General features: G+C 39.0%; 5 protein-coding genes, 1 non-coding gene and 2 pseudogenes across 6 annotated transcripts; 5 read left to right on the top strand and 3 right to left on the bottom strand.

Moving 5' to 3' along the window:
• Positions 1–538: 538 nt before the first annotated feature.
• Positions 539–1,159, top strand: LOC111492448 (peamaclein-like). Its single transcript, XM_023141788.1, has 2 exons — positions 539–677; positions 774–1,159. The coding sequence occupies exons 1-2, from the start codon at positions 605–607 to the stop codon at positions 956–958; spliced, it is 258 nt and encodes an 85-aa protein (XP_022997556.1). The 5' UTR covers positions 539–604; the 3' UTR covers positions 959–1,159.
• Positions 1,160–3,500: 2,341 nt separating this feature from the next.
• LOC111492439 lies at positions 3,501–5,352 on the top strand (annotated as a pseudogene).
• Positions 5,353–7,642: 2,290 nt separating this feature from the next.
• On the bottom strand, positions 7,643–7,713 carry TRNAG-GCC. The gene has a single exon. It is a non-coding gene; the product is annotated as a tRNA-Gly (tRNA).
• An 852-nt stretch (positions 7,714–8,565) lies between these two features.
• On the top strand, positions 8,566–10,787 carry LOC111492410 (putative cyclin-A3-1). Its single transcript, XM_023141748.1, has 8 exons — positions 8,566–9,056; positions 9,163–9,395; positions 9,488–9,563; positions 9,651–9,727; positions 9,848–9,881; positions 9,974–10,123; positions 10,201–10,335; positions 10,419–10,787. The coding sequence occupies exons 1-8, from the start codon at positions 8,709–8,711 to the stop codon at positions 10,482–10,484; spliced, it is 1,119 nt and encodes a 372-aa protein (XP_022997516.1). The 5' UTR covers positions 8,566–8,708; the 3' UTR covers positions 10,485–10,787.
• A 2,550-nt stretch (positions 10,788–13,337) lies between these two features.
• LOC111492391 (MFP1 attachment factor 1-like) lies at positions 13,338–14,178 on the top strand. Its single transcript, XM_023141715.1, has one exon. The coding sequence runs from the start codon at positions 13,555–13,557 to the stop codon at positions 14,011–14,013; it is 459 nt and encodes a 152-aa protein (XP_022997483.1). The 5' UTR covers positions 13,338–13,554; the 3' UTR covers positions 14,014–14,178.
• Positions 14,179–15,618: 1,440 nt separating this feature from the next.
• Positions 15,619–16,780, top strand: LOC111491869 (F-box protein GID2-like). Its single transcript, XM_023140932.1, has one exon. The coding sequence runs from the start codon at positions 16,202–16,204 to the stop codon at positions 16,616–16,618; it is 417 nt and encodes a 138-aa protein (XP_022996700.1). The 5' UTR covers positions 15,619–16,201; the 3' UTR covers positions 16,619–16,780.
• A 263-nt stretch (positions 16,781–17,043) lies between these two features.
• On the bottom strand, positions 17,044–18,338 carry LOC111491868 (transcription factor MYB44-like). Its single transcript, XM_023140931.1, has one exon. It carries the CDS (start codon positions 18,196–18,198, stop codon positions 17,332–17,334), a length of 867 nt encoding a protein of 288 aa, XP_022996699.1. The 5' UTR covers positions 18,199–18,338; the 3' UTR covers positions 17,044–17,331.
• A 2,303-nt stretch (positions 18,339–20,641) lies between these two features.
• Positions 20,642–22,374, bottom strand: part of LOC111491867 — a 1,980-nt pseudogene continuing 247 nt past the window's right edge.

The raw sequence follows: 22,374 nt of genomic DNA, 5'->3' as shown, positions 1-22,374 counted from the left end.
AAACACACTAATAAAATTATTTCTTATTAGAGCCGTTGAACCCACAAAAGGATCCTATTATACTGTGTAATAGCTTCGACGCATACCCCATAGCAAGCTCGTTTCGTGGTTTTACATCAAAAACCCAAGCTCTATTTTTAAACTACTTTTACTGGGTCAACCCGGGGAATCTTCTGGATCATGTTCCCATTTTTTAAAACACAAGAATGAGTTTGTTCAAGACTGTAGTGGAAAGTGAAGGTGACGGTGCAATGAAAGGAAGCCACATAGGCGTCCACATCACAAAACTGTGCTGACTGAATAGATGTCAAACCAGGATTGGTCGGTCTCCATAGCAATTATTTCCACGTAGAAGTCGAAACTCCAAAGAACGTACTACAAAACACCACAACCTAAAATGGTAGAAGGAATCTTACTGCTGTGAAGGAAAAAAAAAAAAAAAAAAAGGTTTTTGACAGTCTGGAATGTGCTGGTGGTTTTCACTTTCATTTAATAATTCCACCCCTTGAAACCAACAAATTCCGCTTTAAATACCCCTTCAAAACCACCCCCAAAATCCCACAACTTTCTCTGCATTTCCTCACACTGTTTGTTTCCCGGGAAAATGAAGTTCCTTCACCTTCTTTCAATAATTCTCGTTCTCACCTCCTTCCTCCAGCTCTCCCTGGCTGCCCCAGGTAAGAAATTAAACTCTTTGGAACAGAACAATATCATGCCGTTGTAAGAATATGAGACAACTGTTTGTTTATTTGTTTGTTTGTTGTGGGTGAAAGGTTTTTGCAGTTCGAAATGCGGAAGTAGATGTGCAAAAGCAGGGGTGCAGAATCGGTGCTTGAAGTACTGCGGGATATGCTGCGAGAAATGCGGGTGTGTGCCGTCTGGGACTTATGGGAACAAGCATGAGTGCCCTTGCTATGGGCAGATGAAGAACTCCAAGGGGAAGTCCAAGTGTCCTTAAAATCCACCCTTTACTGCCATCTGCTGCCTAAGCTGTGTGTTTGTGTTGTATAATCTCATTGCCTCTTCACTTTGCATGGACTGTTATGAGTTGATCTACCTATAATTATATTACTCCACTTTTAACTTAAAACCTCTGTTTCAGTTATATCTTCTCTCAACTCTTTTCTATTTAGCGAAGATCGAGTTGTTTTATTTGGGACGATCTTGTTCACGTGCAGTGGACGATGTGCACCCACACTTACTTTTTTCTGCCTGCAATTAATTTCTCAAACTTTAATGCAGTATCCCACCTCACCCTCCACCTATCAGACAACAACATTCATACTCTTGTTACTAAAGAAACATAACAACTTTTACTTTGAATCTTAAATTAATAAAAATAATCTGTTCATTTGTAATTTGTCACTCGAAAATATTTTTAAATTACAAAAATTTCAATAATATTCTGAAATAGATGATGATTAAATAGAATCAAACACTCCAAAGTCAGCCTCACCATCTCCTCCCCCATTCAAAACACTGAATCAAACAAACGAAAGTCAGCTCCACCGTCCGCGTCGCCAGGCCCATGCCGGGCCAGCCCCTCCACTTCCCCTACATTGAATCTCTCCGGCCTAAACACCACCGACTTCGGATAAGGCTCGGCATCATTCTGAATGGCCCAGTTGTTTACAAGCAACACTGTGCCGCTGAGGCACGTGGAAGGCACCGACAACCCGTCAAGCCGGTATGGGTCGACTGGTTAAATAAGGAGGGTGTGTTTTTAGGGAGGAGAATTTGAATTAGTGATAGAATATATGATATCAGTAATCATTTAATAGGTTTGAAAAATATATTAGTTATAAAATATATTTTAAATATTGATAAACAGTTAAATTTGAATATTATTATATTTTATTTTATTATAAACGATTTAATTAGTTTATATTTTCTTTGTAAATATTATTTAGTATCTTATATCCTATTTAAAAGTTGTGAATATGAATGAAGATTAAAAACCTTCAATCCCAATTCTATTTATAATTAAATAAATTACAATTATATGGAAATAGTAAGAAAGTGAAATAACGAAAGATATCTATGGGAATAAAACAAATATTAGATATTTGTCTGGTAATAAAATATAAAATATAATATATATGATAAACTATAATTTATTATTAAATACCCTTTTAATCGAAGGGAGTCTTAGAACGAGTCTGTTGGGACCGTGGTTGGCGTCGGTTTCTACTTGGGGTTTCAGGAGGGAATTCCATTGTTGCTGACGAAGTGTCTGTGCCACCTACTGATAGCATTCCTCGCGTACGTGCATGTCATCCAAAACGAATCCACGAAATAAATGCTTTTTAAAATAATGTTTCATAAGAGAAAAAACAATTAATTTATACCTAAACTTTATAAATTATGTTGTATTATCTAAACTTTCATAACTAAATTAATTAGCCATCTATTAAACTTTTACTTTTAAATTTTAATAAAACAATTATTTTTACATGATGTAATTTAGAAAGATGCAATAATCAAAGATAACAACTTTTTTTTATTATTATTATTAAATTTCAATGGATTTTCTATCTACTTTCTTCCTCAATCTCTTTTAAAAACAAATAGGTGACACTTGAGTAAAGCATGGATAGAGTGAGAACAACCCTCCCTCGTAATAAGATGATTAAAAGAAAATTAAAAAATTGAAAGTCGAACAATGTGCACCTTACTCTTTTGTAGCTTCATCGTATTAACTCCAAAGTTAAGTGTGTTTTGCTGTGAGCAATTTTATATTATGTGACTTTCTAAAAATCTGCTTATAATAAATGTGATTGAGGTCAAACCATGCTGCAATGATTCATGATGTTGGTTTGTAGGAATAGTTTTCACTTTTATAAATATTGATCTTGATCTTAATTCTAAGCATGGGTCGTCACAAATGATATCAGTGAGATACGGTTTAGAGACGAATCAAGGTTGAAGTGGGTGGACGTTCTTTGCCATTTAGTACTTTTTTTTTTTTTTTTTTTTTTTTTTTTTGGATAGTAAAAGAAATTTAATCTTTCAATTTCTTCAATAAAAAAATATCAATGTTTTATTCATTCAGTTACATACTACAAAATTATTAAATATTGTGATTAATATCTTATTAATGGAGTAAAATGGCATCTTATTTATATAAACAATTTATCATGAACTTATATGCCTTCCATTTCAAACCTCAAACGTTTGACTTTGTTTGTGACAGTGGGCTGGATTGACGTTTCAATGTCTTTTTCATAGCTTAAATACATTTGACCGTCGTTGCATTTTCTATACCTATACTAAATTTCTATCATTTCTTTTATATTATTATTTTTCAATGCTTTTCCATTATTCTGGGATTATCTTCATTACGTGACAATGGATTGAAATTTACACATTAATTCGTTGACATAAGGCGACAAAATTTGTTTGATAATTATTTTCTGAAATGCACGAGGTTGTATTAATATAAATAGTGAGCTTCCTTCATCCTCCTTCAAATTCACAACCAATAGTAAGAGGTTAGAGCCATGGAAACTCAAACCCCTGCTGTTAAGTCTGCCATATTTGTTGCAGTTTTAGCTTTCACAGCCTCATTTTCCTTGGTTGGATCAGCCAGTTTGAGCATTCAAACAGACAAACAGGCATTGATTTCAATAACGTATGGATTTACATATGTGCAGCCGTCGAATCCTGTGTCTTCTTGGGATAATTCAAACTCTTCCCCCTGCAACTGGACTCGTGTCAGCTGCAACAAAGATGGCAACAGAGTATGGGGAACATTTCCGAGGGATGTCGGCCATACGCTCCCCAATCTTTTGGTTTTCAATTTCTGTTTCAATGAATTTACAGGAACAATTCCTCCTTCCTTGCATAATATCACTAATATTCAAGTCATCCGTTTTGCCTTCAATTTTCTTGAAGGGACAGTCCCACCAGGTTTGGAGAATCTTCACAACCTTACTATGTATAATATTGGGTACAATAACCTCACCTCCGGCAATGATGGGATTAATTTCATCACTTCCTCCACAAAAAGTCCCCACCTTTCGTTTCTTGCCATTGATGGCAACAATTTTGAAGGTCAAATTCCAGACTCTATTGGGAATCTTTCTAAATCACTTTCCATATTGTTCGTGGGAAACAATCGTCTCTCTGGGAGTATACCTCCCACGATTGGGAACTTAAATGGTTTGGCTTTGCTGAATTTCAGCTACAATTCATTGTCAGGCGAAATCCCATATGAGATTGGCCAAAATTCGGTTCTCAGGTTGGATTCCAAGCTCCTTGGGAAATCTTCAAAAGTTGAACAATCTTGATTTATCTGGAAATGAGTTAATTGGTGGCATTCCCACCTTTTTCAGAAACTTCCAGAAGCTTCTCGCGATGGATTTATCCAACAATAAGCTAAATGGAAGCATACCCAAAGAAGCCCTGAATCTCCCTGCCACTACTAAATTGAACATGTCCAACAATCTCCTTAGTGGTCCTCTGCCGGAGGAAATTGGGTCCCTTTCCAATCTCTTTCAGATTGATCTCTCCAACAATCTCTTATCTGGAGAGATTCCTTCGTCGATCAAAGGTTGGGGGAGCATAGAGGAATTGTTTATGGCCAGAAATAAGTTGTCAGGCCACATCCCCAGTAGTCTTGGAGAACTTAGAGCCATCAAAGTTATTGACCTCTCTTCAAATCATCTCTCTGGTCCCATCCCCGATAAATCTTCAATATCTATTAGCTCTTCAGTACCTGAATCTCTCTTTTAATGACATTGAGGGAGAAGTTCCTCAAGGGGGAATTTTTAAGAACAGGGCCAATGTCAGTTTACAAGGAAACTTTATTCCTCATGTCCAGGGAGCGATTCAAAACATGACAGAGTAGTCAAAGTTATAATCTTCACAGTTGCTCTTTCAACATTGGCACTGAGCTTTATCATTGGTACGCTGATCCATTTCATGAGGAAGAAGTCAAAGACTGCACCATCCACGGAGTTTGTCAAGGGTCAACATGAAATGGTGTCTTACGATGAGCTGCGTTTGGCAACAGAGAATTTCAGCGAGCAACACCTGATTGGAAAAGGGAGCTTTGGGTGTGTGTATAAGGGCATTTTAAAGCAAGATGTCCCCGTGGCTATTAAGGTTCTTGACATTAACAGGACTGGTTCTATAAGGAGCTTTAAGGCTGAGTGTGAAGCTTTGTGGAATGTGAGACATCGAAATCTCGTTAAACTAATCACCACCTGCTCTAGCATAGACTTCTCAAACATGGAATTTCGAGCTTTGATTTATGAACTTTTGAGCAATGGAAGCTTGGATGAGTGGGTTCATGGCCAAAGGAGCCATGGACGTGGAATTGGGCTCAATGTCTATTTCTCAACTAAATAATACATATCTAAGAATAAGAAATAGAATTGAGATGGAAGGTTCAATCTTCATTGAAATTCACTATCCTCCTTTAAATATATACAAGATACCAACTAATACCTACAAATAAAAAAATATAAATTAACTAAATTTTGAGAATAAAATAAAATATACTACAATTCAAATTTAATTGATTAAGAATGTCTAAAATATATTTTCTAACTAATATATTCTTAAATGATTATGAACTTCCTATGATTTAAAGCCTAGAAACATCCTTCTAGATGCAGACATGACAGTAAAGGTAGGAGATTTTGGATTGGCTCGGTTGCTGATGGAAAGTGCAAAAGAGTACGGGTATGGAGTGAAGCCAACAACAGCGGGAGATGTGTACAGTTTTGGAGTAACACTGCTGGAGCTGTTTACAGGAAAGAGGCCAACAACAGCGGGAGATGTGTACAGTTTTGGAGTAACACTGCTGGAGCTGTTTACAGGAAAGAGGCCAACAGTTGAATATTTCACAGGAGAATTGAATTTGATAAAATGGGTGGATTCATGTTACCCCGAACACATAATGGAAGTGATTGATGATGAGCTGACAGAAGTGAGTGTGGATTTGGAGTATGAAGGTAGAACCAATAGTTCAGAAATGCAAAAAGATTGTTTGATCAAAGTAATTGGAGTAGCACTGTCATGCACAGTGAATACTCCAGTGAACCGCATTGACATTGTTAAGGATATTTAGTAATAAATTATAGTTTACCATATATATTATATTTGATATTTTATTATAAGGCAAATATCTAATATTTGCCTTATTATCATAGGTATCTTTCCATTTATTGTTATTTTCATTTATTACTATTTCCATATCCTTGTAATTTATTTGATTATAAATAAGATAACTTTCACACCATTTAGGTGTGGTGGATTAATCAAACATTCACATGGTATCAGAGCCCTCTCGGTTTAACAACCCCGATCCTTTCTTTTCAATGGCTTTTGAATCCTTTAATCTTCTTTCTCCACCACCCCTGCTGGTTTTGACGCCGCAGGGGCAGTCTTCATGGCTGCCGTAGTCGGAGCCAATTGATTACTCTTCGGCTCCACCCTATTGATCTCCAAATCACCTTTCGTCATACTCTGTACATACAACCTCACCTTTTCCAACCAAATTGGTTTTCCCCTTGGCCAATATAGTCTCTCTTATTTTCTTCCCAATCAACCTTCATCCTTCACATAAACCCTAACCTAAACCTATCAACCTTTTGCAGAGATTTACCTTCGGAATTTGGGTGCCGCACTGGCCTATTCGCCAACCAAGTTGCCGCCGCCCTTCCTGCCAAAATTGGCTTCTTCGCCCGATGAGGCGACTCTTCCGACTGTCCTTCTCGCCAAAATTGGCTCCTTCGCCCAATGTGGCGACTCTTCCGACTTCAACATTGTCTTTGTCCCTTGCTCTAGGTTTCCCCTTCTACTTCTTGGGGTTAGAAATATTCTCACCAGAGCCAAGACAGCATCGTCGCTAAGCGACAATCCCTCTTCATGGGTTAGACATATTCTCGCCGAAGCCAAGGCAGCATTGCCGCTGAGCGGCGATTCCTCTGCAATTTTCGATGGCCAAGAAAGTGTTTCTCTACGCCTCCTCTGAACCAGGTTGTTGACTTCTTCAAGAAAAGTGTTTCTCAACCTCTTTGAATTTTTCAGATTCAAGCTTCACGTTCGTTTAAATCCGACGCTTAGCTTGCGGTGGGGTGTTAAGGATATTTAGTAATAAATTATAGTTTACCATATATATTATATTTGATATTTTATTATAAGGCAAATATCTAATATTTGCCTTATTATCATAGGTATCTTTCCATTTATTGTTATTTTCATTTATTACTATTTCCATATCCTTGTAATTTATTTGATTATAAATAAGATAACTTTCACACCATTTAGGTGTGGTGGATTAATCAAACATTCACAGACATCCACGATGCTGTGTCAAAGCTCAAAAGTGCCAAACACAGCCTTACTCGTCCTCCAAAGTGAAGTGGTGGTTTTTAGATTGATAAGAGTTGCATGGCTTGTAATTTGGTAAAAGGGTTATGATTTCATCACTGCAGCGTTTCATCTGCAAGTTGTATCTGTGAATATGGGTGTTTTAGATGAAGTATTTGCTAATGTTTGATTAATATAAATAAAAATGTAAACTCTTTTTATTTATTATTGGAAGCTTGTTTACAGATTTTATTACTAAATAATAAAAGTACATATAAAAAATATATGAATTGTTGTTTTACAACGCAATATAAATATATATTGCACCAGCCGGGAATCGAACCCGGGTCTGTACCGTGGCAGGGTACTATTCTACCACTAGACCACTAGTGCTGTTGATGAAATGACTAAATAATTTATTAAAAAATTAAAATACTTGTCCATCCAAACCCTAGCAAAAAATGCAATAACCATCTTGAATAATTCTTTAATGATATAATTGTTACCATTAAACTCAAATTTACTCATGGCACGTTCCTTTTTATATTTTTCCAAACTCACACCTTTTATTATTAATTTTTTAATTTAATTGAATGACTATTTTGTTGGTGAAACGTCTGTCACGTAGCAAATTGTTCAAAGCGTCGTCAATCTTCTGCAGCCCTTTCAATCAAAATTTTAAATTTTTTATGTTTTTCCAAACTCGCACCTTAAATGGTATGAAGACTAGATCGATCAAACTTGGCATGAATCTAACATTTTCATAATAACTATTAAAAGTCTTATGGGTCGGGGATCATCTTTCTACACCTACACGTTGGACAACTTAGCTAGAGACACGACACGCTCTCTATCAAGGCCCGATGTGACACCCTAAGAACCCACGAATTAAAGTTCCTTGTGAAAGGGGAACATCTAGAGAAAAAGAGCAATTTTGGCATGTAATATTATTAAGTATTAAAAAGTGAAGTTGCATGGCATGGATGCGTGAGGTACACGCGCCGTAAGGAGAGGGAGTCCTAGCAAATCTTAAACAATGGCGGGTTCATTTTCGAAACCAATTTCGGACCGCCGAATCTCAAAAAAAGAACCAAAAAAAAGAAAAAAACGGAAACATAAAAAACCCGGGAAAACACCGAAAAGCTCCCAATCCCCAAATCCCAAATCATTTTAATGGAAATTGGCTCTCATTCTTATTACCGCCAAATCGTTCCCTTTTTTTAAAAAAACGGCGGTCTTCTTGTTGCTAAATCCTTTCCCCCTCCTTCCTACAAAGGCCCCCCCTCAGACCTCCTCCAACTCACCCATTGCTCCTTCCATCTCTATCTCTCGTTTTCAGTTTCCGACCCACAAGAGCCAACAGCGAAGGGTTGAGAGATCAGGACCCAATGGCCGAGTTAGGGAACTGTGTCCGTATCACTCGTGCTTCCTCAAAGAGAGTTGCGGCATCCGCCATGTCCGATGACCAATCCACGAATAAAAAGCGGGTGGTTCTCGGTGAGCTTCCCAACATTCAGAATGCTACTGGATCAGTAGCACAGAAGAGGAAGGCCATGTCCCAGATCACAAAATGCAAGCCTAAGAAGAGAACTAAGATCGCTGCTGCTCCAATGATCAAGACGACTGTCGTTGTGGAAGATAATGATCCCAAGTTGACCGTTGATGATATTTTGGACGACCCAGAAATGAAGGGGCCTTATTCCTCCGATATTTATGCTTATCTTCGCAAAATGGAGGTAAGAGCCATTGTTTTCTTTTTTGAACAATTGGTTTCTGATTTTGGGTTTTCAAGTGTTCTGTTTATGTGCTTTTGAATGTCTCTAATGCCATGGTTTTCCTCAGGCGGAACCAATAAGAAGGCCGATACCAAATTACTTAGAGAAGATTCAGACGGACATAAGTGCTAACATGAGAGGGGTTTTGGTTGATTGGATGGTTGAGGTTGCCGAGGAGTACAAGCTCGGCTCCGATACTCTGTATCTATCCATCTCTTACATCGACAGGTTCCTATCAATGAACATAATCAATAGGCAAAGGCTTCAATTGCTGGGGGTTTCTTCAATGCTCATTGCCTCGTAAGTTCACCAAAAACTGGAAATTATTCACGAATCTCCTCGTCGGATCATAAGTTTCCATGATTTAATTCTTGACTTGATTTATCGAACAGGAAATATGAAGAGATCACCCCTCCACATGTGGAAGATTTCTGCTACATAACAGATAATACTTACAGAAGGGATGCGGTGAATATCTTCCTTCATAGCTTAACATAAATCTAGTTCTTGTTGCTGGATTATCAATCCTGAGATATGAGTTTGTGATGTTGTAAGGTTGTGAAGATGGAGGCTGATATACTCAAATCTTTGAACTTTGAAATGGGAAATCCTACTGCCAAGACATTCTTAAGGCAAGTATAAGTAAACTCTAGTCCCATCTGTGTTTTGGAGTTTGATCGACTAATATGTGAATTCAATCATGGTGGTGCGTATATTGAATTGTTGTTCTGGTCTGTTTCTTATGTTTACAGGAGGTTCACTAATATTGCACAAGAGGATTTCAAAGTAAGCCCCGACATCCTTTTATTTTGATCTCGTTCTAAACCAGCTTGGGGTTTTCTATTTACTAATCCTCTCCTTCTTTGTGCTCGAACCAGATACCAAATCTGCATTTGGAATTTCTGGGTCATTACCTTGCTGAGCTAAGCTTATTGGACTATAATTTTGTCAAGTTCTTGCCTTCTTTGATTGCTGCTTCAGTTGTATTTCTTGCAAAATTCATCATCCGGCCAAAGCAGCATCCTTGGGTAAAACCTTGTTTCAATCCCTTGATTATGTAACTATGAACTTGAAGGTAGTTTGCTGATATATAAGTGGATTGCAGGGTCCGAACTTGCAACAATACACAGGCTACAGGCCAGCTGATCTAAGGCCATGTGTGCTTCTATTACACGATTTGTATATGGCCAGAAGAGGGGGATCTCTGATAGCTGTGAGAGAAAAATACAAGCAACAAAGGGTAAGAAACTTCATCCTCTTCATTTATATATGTGGCTAAAAGTTGAAGAAGGTGCTAATGTCTTTCGTTTCTGATCCAAACAGTTCAAGAGTGTGGCAATGATGCCTTCACCCCCTGAGATACCGGTTGCCTATTTTGAAGAAGCTTAAACCAGAGCAAGGATCTTTGATACATTTTAGTTGCTAATTGAAGGCATGATTCTGACCCTCTGCTGATAGATGGAAAGAAATTTTGGGAAGATGGGAATTTGGTTTCAGCTCTCAACCAGATTGGTGATTTTGGTGCGTCGAGGATTAGGACCCATATTGTTAATATTAGTTGAAAGATGTTTCTGATTTAGACCAGTTGGGCATTTTGTAGTTGTACTCCATTTTACCTGTAAATTGGAGGTTTCTTCCATACTAATAACAGTAAAGAATGCATCCATGGCATTCTATTTTTATTTTGAACAACTCAACTATTCAAGGCTACAAAAGAGCCAACTCCACAAAGAACGAGTAAACACAGTAGAAAACATCCAACGGAAAAGCCTAGCAATTGAACAAATATCAGTGAATGAATAGCGCCTTCAAAAGCTTGAGATAAAGAACACCAAGAGAGAGCTCTCATCTTGATGAGTTCAATCGAACAAATTGTTTGATTTCTTGTTTTCCTTCTCTATTTCTGTGCGTCTCTCGTTGCTTCGCTTAGCTTAGTTTTAAGTTTGGAGTTTCATTGTAGCAGGTTTTGGAGTAATGGCGTGGCAGTTGTTTAAGCTTAAAAGGACAATGGAAGAACCATTGGTAACTTCTGCTTTAAGCAATGCCCAACACTAAAGATAAGAGAAAGAGACAGAGGAAATTGTAAAAGAAACATTGAGATTACTACAAAACTTCAAACCCACTGCCCACTGCCATCCGACAAGATTTGCCCACTTGAACGACATCTGAAAAAAGGCAATGTACAATTCCCGACATCGCCAATACACACTCCTGCTTCTTCTTCTTCTCATATTTTGAAGGCTTCACAGTTAGCTCCAAAAGTTTGTCCTCAAACCAAGAGAAATCATCTTATCCAGTAAAGAAAGAAACTTTAACATTAAATTTGCCAAAAGGCCACATGTTGTTCGTCAATGGCGTTCTTTGTTTGCTGGAACACACGAAATTACTGCCATTTCTTTCGCATTCACTCTACTACTTTTCCTTCGATGGAAAAACCTTTAGCTCTTTAGCATAAACTATTATTTGATCAATTTTTTAACATGTTTTATATTATCAGTGTAAGTAAGGCTGCTTTAAAAGTAAAAAACAAAGGCAAAAAACCAAACCCTGTGGAAGTGATTTCTGGTTTCATTAATTTAATAAAATTAAATTATTACTCCCGTGACCGACAACAGCACCAACACCACAGAACATCACACTTCTCAATTCCCAGTCTGGATTTTTTTTCTCTTTATTTATACAGTTATTCAACTCAACCCAACCCAACCCATTCATTCAGTGCCCAACAGACTACCCATTCATGCATTCCCCTGTGTCCCTACCCATGCGGTTCTTCAAGTGTCCTCCTGCAGCCGTGGGTATGAAGCTGCGCGGTATAATGGCGGTGGCTTGTTTGCTGCTGCTGCTGCTAATTGCAGCTCCGAATAGTATGAATGGAGAAGAGGATATCAACGTTGTCAGCTTAAACCAAGCAACCCCAACTCAGAAACAGCACCGTACGATGAGTTCATTCCATGCTTTACAGTCAAGTAAGAGGAAGGTTCCAAATTCTTCAGATCCACTTCACAATCGTTGAGCTTTGTTTCCATTTTCAAAATTTGTTCCATGATCGGTACATAAACAGATTTTATAAGCATAACATTTTTCATACTGATTATATGTGACAGATTTTGCCTGAGATTTATATGGTGTTTTGTTGATTTGGCTTCTGACTTTTGAGGTGGGAATATGATGATATGAATGGGGGGTGCTTATGCGATCACACATGAAACATTATCGGATCAGTTTTCAGCATGTAGGCACCTCGTATTACTGGTCTTCAACCCCACATGTTTGCCTCTACTTTTCAACTTACTTTCATTCTGATACATAATTTCCTAATTCAACTAAAATATCAAATATTTAATTTTACTTAGGAATTGTATGGTTAATCTCAAAAAATAAAAATAAAAAAATAAATGTGGTACTCAATTTTTTTCCTTGTGGTTGATATAGGTCCGGTGAAGATAAGGTAGCATGGATATTTCATTCTCGGGTGAATGAATATGAGTAAGGATAAAATGGGTAAATTTACGACTTACCATGTACCTATTTTCATTTAATGCGAGTGGCCTATTATTTAATTTTTTTTTTATTTTATTTTCTAAATGGTACTTGATTTGAATAAAAAAAATATACATTTATATAATTAATTTATTTTACTGCCACACTAAATTCGGGGATCCACTTAAAATGTCCATATATCTTCAAAACTATAGAAATATATAATTTATTTTAAACAAAAAATTAATTTCACTATAATTATTTTAAAGCTTCTCAACATGCATTATACATGTGGCATGTGGCATGTGGCATGCAGTTGTGTTTACTAAAGTCCCACACCCAAATTATAAAAATAACCAACGCATGCTTGCTTCTGTTTTCTTTTTCAATTAAATTAAATTCAAATTTAATTCATTCATTCAATTAAATTCAAATTATCAAAAGCTTTGAAAATAATAAATTTAATTTCAACTTGTTTTACCTTAAAAAGAAAGTCTTAAATTTGTGTTTAATAATACAAATAATTTGCATAATAATCTTAAAATCAATTTAATTATAATCAATAAATTAGTTTATCTTAATTAATATAAATTAAAACAATTTAATAAAAAAATTGAGAAGAAATAATAAATGAAAATTAAATAATATTAAAAATTGAAGAGAAAAAATAGTGTAGTCTTTTGAAAATTTGAGGCGGAAAATGAAATATACTAAGAAATTTGGGAGTGAAAATGGGAAGAAAAAAAGAAAAAAAAGAAAAGAAAAAAGAGGTGTGGAGGTTAAACAGTCTGATGATCAGCTTCACCATCTTCACCGCACATCATATATAATTTGATTCCAGAAGGGTAATCCGTTCCTATAACTTCACCGGCAAATAGTCTCTCTTGTAGTAACCCTTTTCCCAAAGTTCCCATTTTTAATTCACATCTCATTTTCCTCAACCTCAAATTCCCCCGGCGCTTCCCCTTTCACGGCCATGTCCGATCAAGACTCCTCCCCTCCGGTCCAAGTTGAATCCCGGGAGCCGGAGATCAAAGACCCCATTAAGTCGGCGAACCCATTTGCTACCAAATTCAGCATATGGCCACCAACGCAGCGCACTCGTGACGCTGTTACAAGCCGTCTGATCGAAACCCTCTCCACCACTTCCATTCTCTCTAAGCGTTACGGCACGATTCCGCCTGAAGCCGCCGCCACCATTGCGCGGGTCATCGAGGACGAAGCGTATGCCACTGCCGATGGGTCTCCGACCACCGTGGACGACGGCATCGAGATTCTGCAGGTCTACTCCAAGCAGATTAGTAAGCGGATGCTCGAGGCGGTGAAGGGTAGAGCGATTCCCGCGGCTCCGACGGAAAATGGTGAGAAGGAGGGATCGTCATCGCCTGTTGTTGATCCTAACGACGAAAACCCTATTTCAGAAATTGAATCTTGAATTTCTGGGTTGTTGGTCTTAATGTTATTACCCTGTTTGAGCTTCTTTTACTGGAGATCTGCGTGTCCACAATCCACACATTGCATACAAGACAATTGTTTGTTTTTCTTGTGTTCTACGACCTTATATTCAATGAAAATGGAAGCATTTTATTGCCTAGAGTTATCTTTATTGATGAGAGTATTCTATTATCATGTCGCTTGAATCTTGTTGTTGGTTTCTTCATCTCTGTTGAAACTAGAATCCCTTCTTTGCTTTGACATCTCTGCTTATTGTGGTCTTTCTTGGGAAAATACCTCCTCTAAGTTGTTCGAGGATGAGACTTTTGGCCTTTCCCATTTTGTCTTGGAATTGTTGTGTGATGCTTCGCTGTTACATTACATTTTGATTCAATCTCCCATGGTCTACTAAAGGGATAACACTATACGTATAAGCCTTTTCAGCTTGCTAACATTATCATTTATCACTTGATTTTGATTGCTCGAATTTGTGGATGCTTGGGGGCTCATAGTGTTTGTTTTGAGCACCAATGCTCGGACCCATGTCCCCAGAATCCAAATCAGTTGTCAGTCCAACACGGAAACTGATTTCGACCCCTTCGAATTGTACAATTCATTATTCACCACTAATTTGAGTGTCTGATATCTTGTGAGTTAAAATAGTTTCCAGAATATTGAAAGACGCAAAGCCGAAACTGGCAATGTAAAGTTCATACATTTTCATTCATCCACAATACAATTGGCTCCCCTATGTGTTACTACTCTTACTATTTGCATTGGCAAAGATCAAACCTCTAAATAATCTCTCTAAAATTTTGAAGTGTACATACCATTTCTAGATGGGAAAAAAGAGAGAAAAACAAATGAAGAACGGAAAGAAGTTTCTTTCAATCCTGCGTTCTGCTAGTGTCCAGGTCCTCTCATGCTCGGGCCGAAGCATGCTTGAATGCCCGGCTTCCCTTCCGATGACCCCTAAAGGTAACAAAGCCAGTCGGGTTACCTACAGATCCTTGCAGAGCTCGTCCAATTCCGGTCGTGGGTGGTCTGAGGCGCCTGCAATCCACATGAACAAGCAGCATTGCGAACAGTATCATCACAACAACAACTCCACGCCTCATCCTTGCTTTTGAATCAACAGAGACTTGGGAAATCGCCCTTTTATGTACACAAAGAAACACCAAAACATTTTTCACCAAATCGCCAAGGGCGGTGGTGTTACTACTTTATATATTTAGATTACCAACTCCTTTGACTCTTGCGTTTTATTTCTGTATTTCCCCTCTTTTTCCACGCTGTTAGGGACATGGGCTTGGTTCAAACACAAGGCCAATCGTTCATACAGGAAGAAAAATGAAGAAACTTTGTAAAGGCGAGGTAGGCCTTCATTTGCAGGGCGACCGCCACAAGGGAGTGATGTAAATATCACACGCTTTCTCTTCTGAATCATGCTACAGCTTCAATACATATTTATATATGATTATCTGCAGGTTGGCACGCGGGTTCTACGTTTTTATGTTTTAATATTTATAAATTTGGTGCTACAATTCATGCAAAGCAAGGAAATTTCGTTTGTTTTAAAGGAGTTGGAACAAAGTATTATTAGAAGATAGTGGAAGGCCCAAGCAAACATTGGGAGGAGGTTGCACCACATCCATCCATTCCTCTCATCAATCATTGAATAGGATAAGACAACGAATATAAGAAACTTAAATTAGGGTATGCTTTGTGAGTTGAGATGATGGGTACATATACTATTGCTACTCCTGCTCATAAGTGACATTTTTTTTAATATTTCTTTTTTTTTTCGAAATATCCATTTTAGCTCGGAGAAAGAAAGAAAGAAAGAAGAACCAGATTGTTAATGAGTTATATAAATGGTGGATTGTGGAATACGATAAGGTAAGCTCCTCCTTGAGGCATCATGAAATGGATGAATTTGTTTGTTTAAGAAAAGAAAAAAAGAGAAGAAGCTGGAAGCGCATTGAATTTTGGCAGATTTGTGGCGTTCTAAACTTTTTCAGACAATTTGCATCACTTTACTTTACCAACCTTGTCCAACCCCATTCCTCATTTTTATTTCCTCCACCATCACCCACTACACCTCCTTTTCTCAACGATCTTCCTTTTCTTCAACTGAAAACTAAATCCCGATCAACAAGCGCCCGCCCCCTCTTCACTCCTTCATCACCATGAAGAAAATCAAATCAGTTTCACAGGAACAGCAATCCCCACCACCCTCCTCCTCTGCCTTTGCGAATTTAGACGACAATCTCTTGTTCGAGGTGTTTAAGCACGTCGACGCAAGGACACTCGCCACGGCCTCCGGCGTCAGCAAGCAGTGGTACAAAACCGCCCACGACGAGTGGCTCTGGGAGCTGCTCTGCACCAAACACTGGGCTAACATCGGCTGTGCTAACCCACAGCTACGCTCCGTCGTGCTTGCGCTTGGTGGCTTCCGCCGATTGCACTCTCTTTACCCATTTCCCCCTATCATAGGATCCGCATCCTGTATTGCCTGGGGCAAAGGCGAGGTTCATCTCTCCCTCTCTCTTCTCTCAATTCGGTACTACGAGAAGATGAAGTTCAAAAACAGACCCACTTCTTGAATTCTCAAGCTCTTTTGGATTTTAGATTGTTGTAAAAAGACAAAAATTTGGGTGTTCCAATTCCCCTCTCCTCCACCGACTGTATCGGTTTGTTTTAAATTCAGAGATTGTTTGGATTTGGGTGTTCTAATTTAACTAACTTACAGATTTTTCTTCTGTCAATTGACTGTGGGTGGATGGATTAACTTCCAATTCTATATGTATGTGTTGCTTTTCTATGCCAACTGTTACCTGAAGGAAGGGGTTTGGGGCATTTGAATGAAAGTAAAAGATTAGGGTTATGTCTGTCGACAGCTCGGTAACGTAAAAATTAAAATTGGCGTTGAAGTTTCTAAATGTTTTGACTAGGTCTTAATTTAATGGCGACAGCTTTCTTCCCCACTTGGAAAAGAGCCACAAAACAAATCTAGTCTTGGTGCAAATGGTTCTGTACCAAAATAGTTCATCGTTTTGTGTCAAATCAATCATGGGTCCTAAATTAATTACAAGTTGGAGGAGGAAAGAGTGGATGGGGTCTCATTGATTTGATTCACAGAGATAGAATAGAACTTGGCTGCTTCATGCTCTATTAAAATTCATGAGATGAAAGAAAGTTTTTAAGGACATCAACCATTGAATTTCTCTCTTGTTCTCTCTCGCTCTTCTTTCCCTGTACACTGCCAAAATTATTGTGATTTCTGTAAATCCGAAGGGGTTTGGCTCTGCCGTTACTACTAATCGATCTTGCTTATTCCAATACGCTTCACCACAGCGTTTCTGATGGCATCCGTCTGCAAATGCCAACCCTTATGCTCTATTCCAGACATGTACTTCCTCACTTCGATTTTTATCATCTCCTGCATCGCACCTAAGAACTCCGCACTAAATAACTCCGATTCTCTGCCAACCCCGCCTGTGGTAGGAGTTGCCTGAACCATATTCCGGGTCGGGCTCGCGACTGAATCCGATCCATACCCGGATGTCGATATGGATCCTGGCAATGAGAGGCACAGTGAGGTTGGAGGATCGTTGGAGTTCGCAACCTGCTCATGATTCGACGGAACAGTCGAACCGCTTCTAGCTAAGGGTCTGTATACGGGCAGCGGCGGCGATAGAGACGAGTCGCTCAACTCGGATCCGGATGGACTACTCGGGTTAAACCCAAACCCGGAAGCGACGATGACTGGAGCTGGACCAACGCTGGCAGATCTCTTCAGAGGCTGATGCAAATCCGGATCGTTGAAATCATCACCCATGGCGGAGCATTTACGCTTGAGCGTCGAATTCCAGTGATTCTTAATCGCGTTATCCGTGCGGCCATTCAAAAGGCGAGCAATGGTGGCCCACTTATTCCCAAATTTGGCGTGAGCTCTGATAATGGCGTTATCCTCTTCAGCAGTAAACGGGCGGTGCTCAACCCGAGGAGAAAGCTGATTACACCATCGGAGACGGCAAGATTTTCCAGAACGACCAGGAACCGACTTACTGATCAACGACCAATTTCTGGGTCCGTAGGTTTGAACCAAACTCTTCAACGACTCATCCTCCTCTGGACTCCATGGACCCTTAATCCGATCCACATCCTTCCTCATAGACTCCATGGATCAAAGGTTGGAAAACAAAATATTCAAATTTAAAAAAGCAAGAAAAAAGAAAAGGCGTCTGAAAATTTGTACAGAATTGAGAAGAAAAGGCGAAGGGGGTTTATGGAAGCAGCGAAGGCGAGGAGGCCTCACCCTGTTTGTTAAAGAATATGAGGGGAAGGAAAGGAGGATATTTATATGAGAAAAGATAAGAACGACCGGTTGAGCCGGTTGCACAGAAGAGGAGGATGCTTGGAGGGAAGGTAGTTATTCGCATACAGCTGTAAAGGACACGTGTCAGATATCTACGGCGCATGTTTAGTCATAAGTGGGACCCATTTGGAAAACTGCCTTACCTGCACACTGCAACAGGTATTTAGGTAATTAGCCAAATTCATGTAATGGTAAACAAAAAAGAAAAAAAGGCAACGGCATTTAAAAATGTTACGAAATTAAAGTCATGAAATTTAGTCCGTTAGGCTTGTTCGAGGATTATTAATTGATGGTAAATTAAATGAAGGGGAAAGGAGGTTAAATTGAAATTCAAACGAGGTGTTATTTAAGTTAATTAAGAAAATAAGAAGAAAAGAAAATAGGATAAGAATAATCTAAAAGAGAGTACGGTTGGGAAGTTGGACGGGAGCGGAGGTGTTTGACCACAACAGCCTGGACAGCATTTGAAAATAATTATTCATATTTATGTATTTTAAAACAAAAACAAGATATTTACAAATCGCAATGAGTTGCTGAGCTGGCCATAGAAGAATCGCAGGAAGAACGCCTTTGCTTTACTATCATGTCAGTCCAGGCTGTAACCTCTGCCCACAGACCAATTATACTTTATGAAACTTCCAAAACCCCCCCTCCCTCCACCGCCTTTCCCGTTTTCACGTAACTTGTGTTTCTTTTGTTTTTCTTCTTCTCAATTTCCCCTCGGAATTAAACTTATATTATAATATGGATTAGTTTGTATGAGATGAGTTTGGGGTGGGGGGAAGAATATATTATTGGATAAAGAGGTGAGGCCAACCAATTAAATTAATAAAAATCATATTGCCCTAATGGATAGAGTCCAAATCCGTCCCTATCAACAATGGAATTCCCGCAATAATAAAGGGAAAATCACAGCTATACGGACGCTGATCATCCGAACTTAATACTATGAGAAGCACCCCCCCTTGTCTTTTTATGAAAACTAGACATTCAAATTTTAAAATATAATCATTTGGGCGCCTGTTTTTCAATTTAAAATATAATGAAGAAGCCGTTGAAACGAAGGAGCTTATTGCGCAGTGGATCCGCGGTGATGAAAACACCCTTCCTTCTCTCTCACAAGGATGCCATCATTTTTGGGAAACGTACACTTGAATTCCCACTTACCGGAAAGGCTGAGATACCAATGGAGCCCAATGGGCTCGGAACCAAAATAGCCCCCCCTCGGAACCGGAAAGGCTGAGATACCAGTGGATCAACTTTCTGCCTTTCTATTCTTGTTTATTTCTTCTCTATTTTCTACTCTCTTTTTTGTGCCACTAAACACCAATCTTCTTATCTTCCCTGCTCTTCTTTTTCTTTTACCTGCATTGACTCAAATTACATTACTTTTTCTTGTTGTAAAAATTATAAAAGGATTCAATAAAATACTATAATGTATAGTCCCCCGTTGATCGCGGGTGAGAAGTTGCAGAAAACTGAAAACATAATTTGAAAAGATTTAAAGGAGGAGCAGTGTTAGACTAAAGTGAAAGCTTGGTGAATTTCATCATTCCCTTTCATCTAAAGCGTTAGAAAAGCACATGCAAACCCCTCCTCGTGGCCGTGTTCTTGTTTACTGTCATCAACTCAACTCCCAACAAAAAAAAAAAAAGATGAGCAGTGGATTCAGAATTAAGCCTAAAACATTTACTAATGAAATTCCCTTCTTCAAAAACACTGCAGCATAACTTTTGAGTATTTTTAGAGAAGCAGAGCAACACAGGGGACCATACTGTCCAAATGGTCGGTCTGATTTAAGAAGCCAAACTGGGAAGGGGGGGAGGTGGGTGAGAAACCAGAGTTTTGAATGGTCCCAACCCATTTGACGCAAATTTTCAAACATCAGATTGTCCTTAAATAAAATATTCAGGTCAAACCAAAAATCATTTCCTCCAAATCTCAATGCCCAAGTGGCCGACAAAATCTACTTCCTCTTCCCACTGTTCACATGCATACAAAAATCAACTCTTCTTCTTCTTCTTTTTTTTTTTTTTTTTTCCTTCCTTCTTCGTCCTTCAATTCAATTGTATAATATTTGATTCGTTTTCAGCCAACCCCATTACTAAAAATTTGATCTTGGCGATCTCAAGTTGAAAGATTTCATCAAACCCCATGTAAATGAAACAGATCATTGAAGTACTGAAACTGCTATTCGTTGTTATACATTCTCATGTTCTTTGCATCCGGATAAAATGCCAGCCATCTCTGCGTTTCCTTAAGCTTCCGATTGCACATTCATTCATAATAACTGACACATTGATAAACAATTTTGGGGCCTAAACTGCAGAGATGGTTAGGCAATTTAGCTTGCAGAATTCGATAAAATATTGATTCTAGTTCTTATTCAACATACAAGGATTACGAGGAAAAAGAACAAAGGGAAGTTAATTAAGAGAGGGTTCAGGCGAGGACATGTCGAGGCAATTTGTAGCTGTTGAATGATTCGCCATCTCCAGAGGCAGATGATCCATTGATCTGCTCTTCTTCGTTGAAGGCTCTGGCGAAGATGAAACCGACGAGGCCACTGACCACGACTCATTCGAGCTATCCGAGCTGAATGACACGTCTATCACGCCGTTCGGGCTGCCCGGAATTGACCCGAATTTACGTTTCTTAAATTGATTGCCGTTTCTTCTAGATGCATCTGAGATCAGCTTACAGCATTCCTCCACATTTCCCTGTTTTGAGAAAAAAAAAGAAAAATTATTCAAATCGTCGATTGGTTGAATTTGGGTATTAGGATCGAAATGCGAATACTAAATATGGACCTTTTCGATTCCAAGGATGGTAAGAAGCTGGGAATCGTATTCGATGCCGAAGTGGGGCTTCATAGCTTTAAAAGCGTGCAGCATTGTGGCGGTGGCCATTACAGAAGGAAGAAACGACATGAAATCCGAGTCTGCAAGTAAAAAGAACACCAAAAGGAAATGAGCGTGGGAATGCATTATAAAAGATGGCGATATTGTTAATTTATCTATGATTTCTTACCTAAGATAACCGAGAGAACAGTTCGTTCACACTGCCTAAGGATTTCCCAGCAGATATGGTCCTTGAATCCCAGTCTCCTTGAAATATAATCCACAAATGAAAATGGGGTGACAGGATTCATCCGCCATTCAAGCGTAGAGAGCACAAGAAGCTCCATCTTCTTAATGGTCTTGGTTTCAAACAGATATCTACTGTCTTCCACCTACACAAGTCAAAGCTCCGACAGAGATTAATGATTAATTGTTGAAGTAGAAGGATGAATATGTCCCAATCCGACCATTTGTAAGTTGGGTTATTAAGATTTGTGGAAACTTACTTGTAGGTCCAATAAAAGAGGGACTTGGGTCTCCTCCACTTTGGCAGCAAGAGAGATACAAGCAACAGCAGCAAGCTGAGACATCCACGGCTTGTCTGTTTGAAAATGAAAACAGGACAGAAACCGGTCCAAGTAATCGACGGCGAGAACCGCAGTGAGAGCTGAGAAGGAGTAATGGGCAGTGGTCTTCAGCATCCAGTCGACGGCACGTCGTCGGGCGGCAGCAAGAGAAGGGTCAATCTGAATGCTTTTAAACAGTTCATTAGGCCTCTCTTTTGAAAGCAGAGAAATTAGTTCATGGTCATCCCAAAACAGATCCTGCTCAGCCAAAATCGGAGAAGTTGAATCGGTTGTTAAAGTAGAGTAAGGTTGGTGGTGAAAACCCCTTTCCTCGTTGTCGTCCTCCTCCCAGTGCTCCTCAGAGCAATAAAGAGCATCAAGCGCATACGGTGGTACCATCTTCTTCTGAGAAGAAGAGGTTGAGATTTTGGTTCATTGTAAGGCGTGAGAGAGGGAAACTGAGTGAACAGAGGAGAGGGGCGAAGAAGACCAATCCTCACCCATGCCTGTAAGCTGCGCTCTCTCTCTCTCTCTCTCGTTCAGATGGAAGAAGAGCGAGTGGGGGGGGGGGGGGG

Source organism: Cucurbita maxima, unplaced genomic scaffold (assembly GCF_002738345.1).
Source record: "Cucurbita maxima cultivar Rimu unplaced genomic scaffold, Cmax_1.0 Cma_Scf00017, whole genome shotgun sequence".
NCBI lineage: Eukaryota > Viridiplantae > Streptophyta > Magnoliopsida > Cucurbitales > Cucurbitaceae > Cucurbita > Cucurbita maxima.
The sequence above is the reverse complement of the archived record's forward strand: the minus strand, read 5'-3'. Positions and strand labels throughout refer to the sequence as shown.